The sequence below is a fragment of the Sceloporus undulatus genome, chromosome 11 (assembly GCF_019175285.1).
Source record: "Sceloporus undulatus isolate JIND9_A2432 ecotype Alabama chromosome 11, SceUnd_v1.1, whole genome shotgun sequence".
NCBI lineage: Eukaryota > Metazoa > Chordata > Lepidosauria > Squamata > Phrynosomatidae > Sceloporus > Sceloporus undulatus.
In genome coordinates, this window is record NC_056532.1 from 8,597,593 (window position 1) to 8,609,679 (window position 12,087).

The 12,087-nt window shown below is 41.3% G+C and overlaps 2 protein-coding genes across 5 annotated transcripts in view; one reads left to right on the top strand and one right to left on the bottom strand.

Moving 5' to 3' along the window:
* Positions 1–371: 371 nt before the first annotated feature.
* On the bottom strand, positions 372–4,408 carry PIGW (phosphatidylinositol glycan anchor biosynthesis class W). 2 transcript variants are annotated; one of them, XM_042442257.1, is made up of 2 exons: positions 4,315–4,408; positions 372–2,435 (listed from the first exon to the last, which is right to left on the bottom strand). In XM_042442257.1, exons 1-2 carry the CDS (start codon positions 4,397–4,399, stop codon positions 907–909), a joined length of 1,614 nt encoding a protein of 537 aa, XP_042298191.1. In that variant the 5' UTR covers positions 4,400–4,408; the 3' UTR covers positions 372–906. The 2 variants fall into 2 exon arrangements, with proteins under 2 accessions (XP_042298191.1, XP_042298190.1); XM_042442256.1 differs by having other exon boundaries at positions 373–2,435; positions 4,264–4,399.
* Positions 4,355–12,087, top strand: part of MYO19 (myosin XIX) — a 17,965-nt gene continuing 10,232 nt past the window's right edge. For all 3 annotated transcript variants that reach the window (XM_042442248.1, XM_042442249.1, XM_042442250.1), the window contains exons 1-10: positions 4,355–4,485; positions 6,712–6,859; positions 8,595–8,772; positions 9,246–9,393; positions 9,632–9,780; positions 10,186–10,299; positions 10,499–10,631; positions 11,165–11,234; positions 11,435–11,537; positions 11,833–11,871. In XM_042442248.1, coding sequence (XP_042298182.1) covers positions 8,713–8,772; positions 9,246–9,393; positions 9,632–9,780; positions 10,186–10,299; positions 10,499–10,631; positions 11,165–11,234; positions 11,435–11,537; positions 11,833–11,871 — 816 coding nt within the window. In that variant the 5' untranslated portion in view covers positions 4,355–4,485; positions 6,712–6,859; positions 8,595–8,712. The remainder of the gene's footprint in view (positions 4,486–6,711; positions 6,860–8,594; positions 8,773–9,245; positions 9,394–9,631; positions 9,781–10,185; positions 10,300–10,498; positions 10,632–11,164; positions 11,235–11,434; positions 11,538–11,832; positions 11,872–12,087) is intronic.

Consider the following 12,087-nt stretch of genomic DNA (forward strand, 5'->3'; position numbering starts at 1 on the left):
CTAGCCCTTTGTAGCTCCTCCACTGCAGTTCTATGGTCAGTGTCTGTCGGACATTGACCACAGAGTTGCGCCGGAGGATCTAGAGATTCCTAGAGAGGTGTCCTACCAGGAAAAAAACATGGTGTTTTCGTTATTTGCGGTTTTTCATATTCACGGGGGTCTTGTGCCCCTAACCCTAGTGAATATGGAGGGTCAAGTGTCATGTAGTTTGACACAACTTTAACTGCCAAGGTGCCATCCTAAAGTTTCCTGAGATTCGTAGTTTGGTGTGGCACCGACACGCTTTGGCAGAGAAGGCCAAAGACCTTGCAAAACCACAAATCTCAGGATTCCAATAGTTGGAGCTCCAGCAAATTAAAGCGGCGTCAAAATGCATTATTCCTACAGTGCGGACGCACCCTTGCTCTCTAGCAACCATTCACAGGCCATCTTTTAATGTGGACCCAGTTCTTGTTGGCGTTGCAGGCACTTATAATTCAAGAGCTCCCAGCTAACAGTTGCAACATATTACAACACCCATCTTTTTAAAGGAAAGTAATAATTTATTTCCTCAGAGGTTTGGAAACAATCCATTCGTACATGACGCCCATCTCTGAGCACACTGGCTCCGCATTATATTTCTGAATACAGGCATATATTGACAAGTTATTAATTTTTACATAGTCTTAAAAGGGTTTTTATTTTTGTAGCAGCATTGACACCGGAAGGATGTCGAAGGACGGCTAGAGAAGCGGAAAATGTTGGCGTCAAGTTACAGCAGCAGGTCAGCCTTAAACAAACTACAGTTCCCAAAATCCCAGAGCCATTTAGCGACGGCAGTTAAAATGGTGTCAAACCATGGTCCAAATCACAGATTTGGGGTTCGTACAGGTCTTCCTTTTTTGTCAAGATACCGCCGTAATAAGACTACCACCACTTGAAGATGATATTTTTGGCTTGCAACAGATACATAACACAACAGTTGGTCAACATGTACAAGTGCAGAATGGACATGGCAGCGAACGTGGAACTGTGGATGGTATCCACCAGCAAATTCACGATGCCGGTTAAAACGTTTGCTAGCAAGAAATAGAGGAGCTGGTTCTTGTTAACAGCGCTGATCACACACACATTTTGAGGAAGGGTTTTTGTATCCAGTGGTCCCACCAAATCGCGTTTCTTCTGTGCCAGTGACGGCTGCGCAAACCTCCAACTACAAGGAACGTCGGCCCCATCCGCCAGAAGTTTTGCGAACACCAGAATGAGGTCGGCCACCAAAAAGCAACTAAAGAGCACCAGGCAGTGTGCCACCACCCAGATGCAAAACGCGAGATTCGCCATCCGGCGGGAAACGGCGTCTATGTACGTCTGGGTTATGTCCAGACCCAGAAAAAGGAGACCAACAGCCGACAGAAAAACCGGAATCACGCCAAACCACTCTCGCACGGCGCTTCGCTTCTTCAACAAATACAACCCGATCTGCACGCTAGCCATGTAGATGGCGAGGTAGCCGACGACCGAAAAGATGCCCTCTCTGTTGGCGTTGAAGAACCCGGTCCTCGAATCCTTCCCATCGCTCCCGTGCAAGATGAACGCCTTCAGAGGCAGGAGGTCGAGGAAACATTCGTAAACGACGGCGAGCACTGTCGCGACAACCCATGCTTTGCGGACGGGAAACAGAGTCAAAAGCAAGGTTGCTCCCATGCGTACGGCGGCTAGCGTGAAGAAGAAGTTCCAGTGCACGCCGTATTCGGACATGTGTTCGTGGTACTCGACCGCCTTGACGCTAAGCAGGCGGCCAAAGCCGAGCAAGAGCAGAGGCCATACGGCTAAGAACTGCCTCACGAGGTAAAAGAACTTGCTTCGGACCGCGCCGGGTTGCAGCCGAACCTCTGGACAAACCACAGCGTTTCCGAAGACGAAGGATCCGACTCCAAAGTCCATCACTCCCGTCCCGTAGGTCTCCGTTTTGGCGTATCTCCGGGGATACTGCGGGAAATCCACGGCCAGGATGCTGATGGACGTCAAGATGTTGACGAATACCCGGAACACGGTTATGGAAGGGATATACATTGGTTCCAAGCGTGCATTCCAAAAATCGCTTAGGATTTGCTTAGGAGGTACTTTGGCGTAACTGGTTCTCCTACAGTAGATGGTCAAAACCAAGACTGCGCAAAACGCCACGATGGAGAGGATCACCCACAGCAGGACGGGCGCCAAAACGGTGCAGGAAAGCACCGGCGGAACAACCAAAACAGCAAAGTCCAGAAGAAAGTGACCCCTTGTTGAAGATAAAGGTTTTCCATTGTGAAGGAAGTAGAGTATCAACAGAAGTCCTCTGGAAAGCACGCATAACGGCGCAAGGGGTAAGCCAATGGAGATTTCAAGCAACGTCGTCCCATTGAGGTTGCTTATAAAGTCTTCCTTCGCCGGCGGCTGCGACATTTCTTCAGCGTCTGCAACATTTATTAAAGAAGATAATCATTTTATTTATTCATTCAGCTTACAGCGGTCCCTCCACGTTCTCTGGGGTTTGGGATGAAGGACCCCCGTGAATGTGGAACACCCACAAATAAAGAAACACGGTTCTTTCTACTTGTGATAAAACTTCTTTAGGCATCTCCAGGTCCTCCAGCGCAAGTCTATGGCCAACATTTGCCAGAGGTTGATCACAGAATCACGCCGGAGGACCTTCAAATGCCCAGAGAAGTGTTTTCTCTAGGAACATCTGCAAAAGTCTAAGCCGCAAATGTTAATACAAAAGAAAGGTTAATGCAAAAGTTAAGATGTCCCACTGAACACAAAGGGTTTTGCTTTTTTAGCAACCACGAAGAAGGATATTCTGCAGAGCATGGCACATAATGAGAAAATGCAAGCCAGTATCCTTTTCCTAAATGCCACCTATAATTAAAAATCCATCCTCGTAAGCTGAATCTTCTCCCTGGAAACCTTCCTGTGATATATATCTTTGGTCGGGGCAAGTTTTAGCTCATCCAAGGTGAGGTTTCTCCGAAGGAGGAACAAAGGACGAAGCTCCAACCGCGCCCTGGCCCTCCCAGCCTTGCAAAACCTCTCCAAACTTGCTCTTTAGTCTCTCTCTCTGCTTTGCTGCCTGCCTTAAAATGGCTGCCCTTGTTTAAACCAGAGCCTGGAAACGGTGCTTTTGGGACAGCATGGCCTCCAACGTTTCATAGATGAAAACTGGGATACTTGCGGTGAAGCCACGTCCGAAATGTGGTCAAGACGTCAAAAGTGATGAATGAGGGATAAGACACAAGTTAGGAGAGGCTGCGGCAGTTTGCTTTTGCCTGTCCTAACTGGGAAGGGCAAGATCCCAGAGAAAGATGGTGTAAAACTACAAACCCCAGCTTTCCATAGGTTGGGAAACAGCGCATAAAGAGGCATGAAACCACATTCATTATTCACTGTAAAGTCTCCTTCCTCTCCTCTTTCTTTGCTGAGTAAATTCAGCGCAAACTACTTTTGCAGCAATTTGAAGTAAGGACTGTAAAGAAGAAGCGCAGAAGGAGGAGAGAGGAAAACCGGGACACTTTAAAACGAGTTGGAAAACGGGACGACAGAGAATTAATTTTTCACTGTCCCAATTCAGAAAGCTGGAAGGTATGAGATTAAGATGAATACGGTAGTTAATTTAGTTTGAGCATTGGACTCTGGAGTCCAGGGTTCAAATCCCGGCTCGGCCACGGAAACCCATTGCGTTGCCTTGGGCTTCGGAGGAAGGCAGCGGGAGACCGCATTCGAACCAAGAAAACCCTGTAATAGCTTCGCTTTTGGGTCTCCATAAGTTGAAACAACAAAATTGCATTTGTTTATTTGTTTGCATTTTACCCTAATTATATTGAACTGCGACAGCTAATAGCTTTATAGCAATAAACGCACTCAGACTCAAAAACACAGAAGGGAGACTCAAACCTGTGCAAAAGTGTGTGTTTTATTCCTTTAATGTGCAACCTGTTTAAGTATTGCAATAATTTAATTTAGTTTTAACGTAGGTTTTTAATTGTATTGCTTTTTAATATTATAAGTTGAGTCCTAGTTATTTGGGGGGGAGGGGAAGGGCAGGATACCAATAAATATAATACTAATGATGATGTTCATGGTGATGTTGTTCTGCAAAAATGCAAGCCGATGCTCCTTAAAGCAAATGGAAGAGGCGAGATAGAAATGAAACATTTATTATTAATATTATTATGCATAGATAATGGATTAGATAAGTGCATTAGATAACTGATGGGAAACAAGTCAAGAGACAAAAGTAGTTACCTGCATTGATGTGTGAAATGTAACTTTTGCAGGAAAAGAAGCAAAGGATACAAAGAAGACTATTTGGGTGGATGCAAATATTGCCTCTGTCCAGGAAGAAGAAGAAGACCCACTTTTTGGCCTTGGCTTTGATCATGCAATTAAAACCCAGGATGGGAGTCCTTCCTTTTCATCTCTGCTCCAAAAACAGCTCCTTCCTTTCCTGATGTCACTGTCAAAAAAGTAGGTAAACATTGCATTTATTTCCCATCAGCATTTTCAGCACCAAGCAGCCTGTCTAACTGCATTGACCGATTCCTCAGAACATGTTCCTTGTCGTTGCACATTTCTTCCATGCTGCAAATAGTTTGGTTTAATTCTGTTTTAATGTGCATTATTTTTTGGGGGGGTCTGCTTTTAATCATTGCACTTGCTCTTTTAAACCGTGAGCCTCCCAAGTTGCATCTGCACTGCAGGAATGATGCAGTTTGATACCGCTTTAAAAGGCCATGGCTCAATGCTATGGGAATTCTGGGTACTGTAGTTTTGTGAGACATTTTGGCCTCCTCTGTCAGAGAGAGAGAGAGAGAAAGATATGGTGCCACATTAATTATTATTATTATTATTTATATACCGCCTTTCCAAGAATCAAGGCGGTTTACAAATTAGATAATAATAATAATAATAATAATAATAATAATAATAATAACTATTATTATTTATATACCGCCTTTCCAAGGATCAAGGCGGTTTACAAATTTAATAATAACAATAATAATAATTACTATTATGATTTATATGCCACCTTTCCAAGGATCAAGGCGGTTTACAAATCAGATAAACAAATAGATACAATGAACAATTTACATCGGCAAAATATATCAAGTACACGAACAATGCCTAATGTGTACAACCTAAAAATCCCATCCCTTATCCCTTCACTGAAAATAAACATCATATTACAATTTAAATTAATAAAGTAACAAAATTAATTAATAAACTCAATTAATTTATTAATTATATTAATACATTTAATTTATTATTTTAAATTAATAATAAATAAATAAGTTCATTGTGATTTTAAATTAAATTAATAAATTAAATTTATTAATTTAAATTAATAATAAATAAATAAATAAATTAGTTTATTGTTAAATTAAATTAATAAATTAAATTTATTATTTTAAATAAATAAATAAAGTTTGCTGTTATTTTAAATTAATAAAACTAATATATTAATTTAAATTAATAATAAGTAAATAAATTAGTTTATTGTTAAATTAAATTAATAAATTAAATGTATTAATTTAAATTAATAATAAATAAATAAATTAGTTTATTGTTAAATTAAATTAATAAATTAAATTTATTATTTTAAATAAATAAATAAATAAAGTTTGCTGTTGTTTTAAATTAATAAAACTAATATATTAATTTAAATTAATAATAAGTAAATAAATTAGTTTATTGTTAAATTAAATTAATAAATTAAATGTATTAATTTAAATTAATAATAAATAAATAAATAAATACGTTTATTGTTAAATTAAATTAATAAATTAAATGTATTAATTTAAATTAATAATAAATAAATAAATTAGTTTATTGTTAAATTAAATTAATAAATTAAATGTATTAATTTAGATTAATAATAAATAAATAAAATAGTTTATTGTTAAATTAAATTAATAAATTAAATGTATTAATTTAGATTAATAGCAAATAAATAAATAAATTAGTTGATTGTTAAATTAAATTAATAAATTAAATGTATTATTATTTTAATACCTAAAATATAAGGTTGCTGTTATTTTAAATTAATAAAAAATATTATTTATATTAATTTACAATTAATTAATAATAAATAAACATTCGTTTATTGTTAATTAATTAATAAATTAAATGTATTAATTTAGATTATAATAATAAATAAATAAATTAGTTTATTGTTAAAATTAAATTAATTAATTTAAATGTATTATTGATTAATCTAATAACTAAATTAGTTTATTGTAATTAAATTAATACATTAATTATTAATTAGATTAATAACAATAACTAAATAAACTTAGTAGATTGTTAAATTATTATTAAATAATTAATGAATTAAGTTGAAATAAATAATTTAAAATAAACATTTAAATTTAGAATTTTAGAATACTTTGCAGGCAGGGGGGCATTTGGGGCAAAACACACACACACACACTTATATATATATATATATATATATATATATATATATATATAAAAGATTGTCTGCCACCCAGGATTCCAGGTTTCAAGAAAGTGAATGTTTTCTGCAGTGTGTGTTTTTGGACCTATTCATTCTCAGGGTCTCCTAGCATTGAGTCATGAAAGGTAAAGTGCTGTCAAACTGGATTGGTTCTTGCTGTGTGGACGCAGCCAATCAATCCAAGGATAGCCACACATGCACACAAAATCAAATCCCTCCTTTTCCTCCTCCTCCAGATTCAAACTCAGAACCCTCCTCCTCTTCCTATGGCTCCACCTTCCCATGCTTGGCTGCCCTTGGTCTCTCCTTCCTGGCTGAATATGAGACAGTGAACCTGGCTCTTTTGGGGGGATCCTGGATCACCAGGTAGATCATACCCAACAGGTAAGCTCCATCACCCTGGCACTCTTTAAAGCAAGGCTCCTTCCTTTCCTCAGCTATCTTTTCCTCCATCTGATAGCCATCTAGATCCATCTCCTGCCCAAGGCTGATCCTAGGGACCTTTCCTCCTTGCTGGTCAGCCCCATCCTTGGTTTTCTTCCAAGCATGGGAAGAAGCCAGACCACTCCTGAGCATGTGCAAAGTTCCTTCTCATTGAAGAGGTAGGGCCAGGTAACTGTGGTTTGGAAGGTGACCTTATGCAAAGAGCTGGGGTTGGAGGAAGAAAGGTTTGGGTCAAAAGGACCCTCTGTGTGTGTGTGTGTACATACATACACACACACATGTGTATGTATGTATATATGTGTATGTGTATATATATACGTGTGTGTGTGCATATGGTTATGTATGTATATGTGTATATATATATTTGTGTGTGTGTGTGTGTATGTATGTATGGTCTTCCAAATATTGTTGGGCTGCAACTCCCAGCCATGCCATACGCTGCTGGGACTTGCAGTCAAACAGCATCTGGTATCAGATGTACCAAATCCCTACCTCTACTAGCATCTGATGAAGTAGATTTAAGTCTGCAGAGCCTTATGCTACCAACATATTTCTTTCAATGAGTCTCAAAGGTGCCACAAGATCCCTTTGCAGACTGGTTTTCCGGACTAGGAGAGCCGTGCCTTTCAACTGGAAGCAGAAGGGTTACAAGCGAGTTCCCGAAAGCAGCGAAATCCCAAATTTGCCAGCCGTCTGCGGCTGGGAGGAACTAGTAATCACTTGGCAAGCTTGCCTCTGGTTTCGCCCTTTGTTTGTAGTAACTTTCCACAGGCCTTGCCAGTGTGCAAAAACATACTTGTGTCACTTTGTGCCTCGGGCTTTCCTCCCTGCTGTTTAAAACAGCTAAGAAACTGATGCATTTATGGCTGGAGAAAATCCGTTGCGCTCTGCAGAAATCTTCTGGGAGCCCCAAAGTGGCATTGGAGAGTTGTGCACCTTGGAAGCAGATGCAGTGGGTTTTCAGTGAGGACCCCGCATGTGTGCGCTTGTGTTTGTGTTGCAGTTTGGCATGGACACTAATGTCCCCAGTCGACTCGTAACACGCTGGAACGGATGTTGCGATGTCCTCTGTTGTTTGTACTCAGAAACACTTCCATGCCCTCCGACGTTTCACAGATGAAAAGGGAGCCACATGTGCTAAGCAATGCAGAATGTGGACAAAATAGCAAAGGTTGTTAATGCAGAAAAACAGACATGCTAGGAGAGGTTTGCAGCCATTTGCTTTTGCCAAGGGTAATACTTGGGCTGTGTGGCCATGTTCTAGAAGAGTTTATTCCTGATGTTTCGCCAACATCTGTGGCTGGCATCTTCAGGGAATGCCTTCAGAGCATGCTCCGGAGATGCCAGCCACAGATGCTGGCGAAACGTCAGGAATAAACTCTTCTAGGACATGGCCACATAGCCCCAAAAACCCCACAAAACACTATAGACAAAGGATTAATCACAACTGTCGTAAGTTGCGACATCTTTGTGTTTGGCCACCGGAATCAAAATACTAAGAAGAGTGGAGGCTGGTGAAAGAAAACATCATCTCAAGAAGCCTTTAAGTGGTTTCTTGTTTGTAGCCAGTGACTTTCCAGTTCTGATCACGAGACGGACGTCTAAAACTGCTTGCAATAACCCTCTTTGTTAGTATGTTTGTTTAATTTATATATTGCCTTTTCTCCCATCATAGGATCCAAGGCGACGGATGACCTATTGTTACGTTCAGGCCTTTTGGTTCATCTCACTCAAGATAAGTCAGATCCATGAAGTATAACGTTTGAGATACTGTCCAGCCTAAGAAGAGCTGAATGCAGTCTTCAGCAAACACCTTGAAGCACTTTAAACAGCGGAGGAATATGCCCAAGCAGGTATGTGTTTTTTGGGGTGTGTGATGTAGTGGGAAACTAAGATGGCAGTAAGGAGAATCTTCCATCTGTGCCAACATAGTGGCATAGTGGTTACACCACTGGACTTGGGAGACCTGGGTTCTAATCCTACAGTTCTGGGCCTGTTTTACTCTCTCTGGGACAGACCTTGGCAAAGAGGCTGAGTTGGTTCCAATCACAATAAACCATAGTTTGCTGCAGTGGTTCCCGACTTTGGACTCCTGGATGTTTTTGACTTCCGATCCCAGAATCCCTGGCCGTTGACCAAGCTGGTTGGGACTTCTGGGAGTTGAAGTCCAAAGCACCTGGAGGACCAAAGTTTGGGAATCACTGAGCTGGATCAAGGATGCACAAAGTGCAGCCCGTGGGTTTTGTTGTTCCTTACCTTCGAAGAATCTGCACTCACACTGAAATGGACAAAGCACAATGGGATTTCCTTACATTTCTGATGATAGGTAAATGGCACAAAGAACGGCCTGGCCATTAGCCCCGAAGACGACGAGCGCCATCTTGGAGAAGACCTGGACGCGTTCCTAAGCGATGAGCGGCATCTGCGTCTCATTGATGACCTTACCAAAGTGAACCCTGTAACCACAAAAACCGGTACAGTCTAAAAGGGGTTTCGGACCTGGAGCCAGGTGTGGACAAAGTTGTGGGAAGGGAGGTGCATTGGTCCTCACATACTCCTACCATTGCTTGAGCCAGAACTAGAATGTGGTTTTACCATATGACAGCTTCCATAACTCCCCAGCCAGTAGCTGGGAATTGCAGTCTACAAGAAGTAGTCTTATGCAATGCTTTTTTCCTAGACACTCTTGACCAAAGGTTTTGCCCTCCTTAGTCCTCAGGTGCCTTCAAGCACGATACGCGGCCGATGTCTTCTATACCAACGCCGGCTGCAGTCTTGTAGCGGTCAACCCTTTCCGTCCGATTCCGCCTCTCTACTCGCAAGAGCTCATGAATGAATACCATGCCGCCACCTGCCTCCAGGTAAGAGGAGAATACAGGGATGGACAGGGCGGGAAGGCTGGTGGACTGCAACTCCCAGTATCCCCTTATCTTTGGTTAGGCTGGCTGGGTTGCTGGGTGTTACAGTCCAATGTCCAGCTTGCAGTTATGCTATTGTGGAAGGGAGCTGGCGAAGTGACCAATGTCCAGCAGGACATATACACCCCTTGTGCTTTGGAAAATTGGCAAATACCAAGACCTCTGATGCTAAACCTGGTCTCGGATTTGGTCTATGAGGTTCCAGTTCCCTTCCTTAGAGAATATAGTTGTTTTTAATATGAGTTCCAGAGTCTAGGGGCATCCACCAAAAAGACCGTCTCTCAATTAGAATTGAATTGTTCCTGGCAGAAACCTCTTCCTTTCTTAAACACATGCGTCCTTTTTCAGGAGTTAAAGCCACACGTTTTTGTGGTGGCAGAAGAAACGTACCGAAACGTCCAAAGCCAGATTCCGCCAGTAAACCAGTCCATTATTGTCAGTGGAGAAAGTGGTGCCGGAAAGGTCAGTAGAAGGACTTACTTGGATGGGTTTATAGGGTGCCTCACATATGTGAACAATGGGATGATATTTTCACATCGTCTCTGAACATGACGCTTTTGGGAAGTGGAGGCAGCCTTGCTCTTCCTTCCCATGAACATCTTTTTCATTCACTATGATTCTATAATGATTCTCATGCAATGGTTTATGGCTCTGTTTCTAGACATGGACGTCCCGTTGCCTGATGAAATTTTACGCTACTGTCGCTGCTTCGTCCACCGTCCCTAAAGGCAGCATTACAGTGGAAAGGATAGAGAAGAGAGTGTTGGACTCCAACCCAGTCATGGAAGCTTTTGGTAAAGATGTCTTTTTGGATCATTTTGAAAAGCCAGCCAACATTTTAGCTTCGTTTTGACATCCAGCCAAACTGTGCCACACGTTAAACTATCATTTCTACAAGTGACAAACCATGGTTTTGTTATTGTTTCTCTTCTTTCACTTTCTATTTGGTCAGCACTTCTTCCCTAGATGCAGTGGACTGTTGCCTTTAAAAATGGCCAGTCAGTTCAGGCCTCATGCTAAACCATGGAGAGCACAAACCAGGGTTTGCACATATACTTCAGCACCGTGTTTCCTGAGTTCAGTTTCTCTAACAAGCCATGGCACAGGATCCTGGGATTTGTAGTTTAGTGATGTATTCAACCTGATACGTCTGGTCTCTCACCAAACTAAAAATCCTAGGATTCTCTAGGATAGAGTTATGGCAGTTCAAGTGGAGTCAAATTGCCTTAATTCTGCAATATGGCAGCAACCCCTGTCTTTACCCTCTTTTAATTTGTTTGAATCCATTTGCATCCTCTTTGTCTCTCCTTCTGTCTGAACTTTCCAGGGAACGCCTGCACTTTGAGGAACAGCAACAGCAGCCGGTTTGGGAAATACATCCAGCTGCAGTTAAACAGGTATCCGTCTTAAAACTCATAGCTACCCATGTGCACCAGTGGGCCCTGTGAACTTTAATGGAACCATGCTGGACCTATTTTTGAGTAGGGTTTGGCACTTTAGATAACTCCTAACAGGTCTATTTTAGCACAAGCTTTTGTGGATTATCGGTCCACTTTATCGGATGCCATGACAGTGATGTTGAACGAATGTTCTCCAGATCTCAGGTTCTCACAAGTGCTTCCATTCAGACCTTCCTGCTGGAGAAAACAAGAGTTGCTTATCAAGCCCCGCAGGAGAGGAATTTCCATATTTTCTATCAGGTTAGTGCCATAATTCAAAATGTAATTATTATTATTTTGTGTCTCATCTTCTTCTCACAAATGAGCCATAGCCCATATTGAAGTGTGACATTTCCATTTGGTCGGTGTATGTAGATCAGTCATAGTTACTTCGTAGTCTGTGCCTCAGAGGTTGTTGCAGCGTGGAGATGGGAGCGAATTTATGACACCAAAGTAGGGAGGATGGGGAGCGAGGAAAGTAAGTCTTGGTACACTAAAGCCATGCTTTTTACTGTTGTGTGTTTTGAAGCTCAAACCATTTTCTCTTGCTTTCCAGATTGCAAAAGGTGCCACTGAAGAGGAGCGACGAGAATGGGTCATAGTTACTTCGTAGTCTGTGCCTCAGAGGTTGTTGCAGCGTGGAGATGGGAGCGAATTTATGACACCAAAGTAGGGAGGATGGGGAGCGAGGAAAGTAAGTCTTGGTACACTAAAGCCATGCTTTTTACTGTTGTGTGTTTTGAAGCTCAAACCATTTTCTCTTGCTTTCCAGATTGCAAAAGGTGCCACTGAAGAGGAGCGACGAGAATGG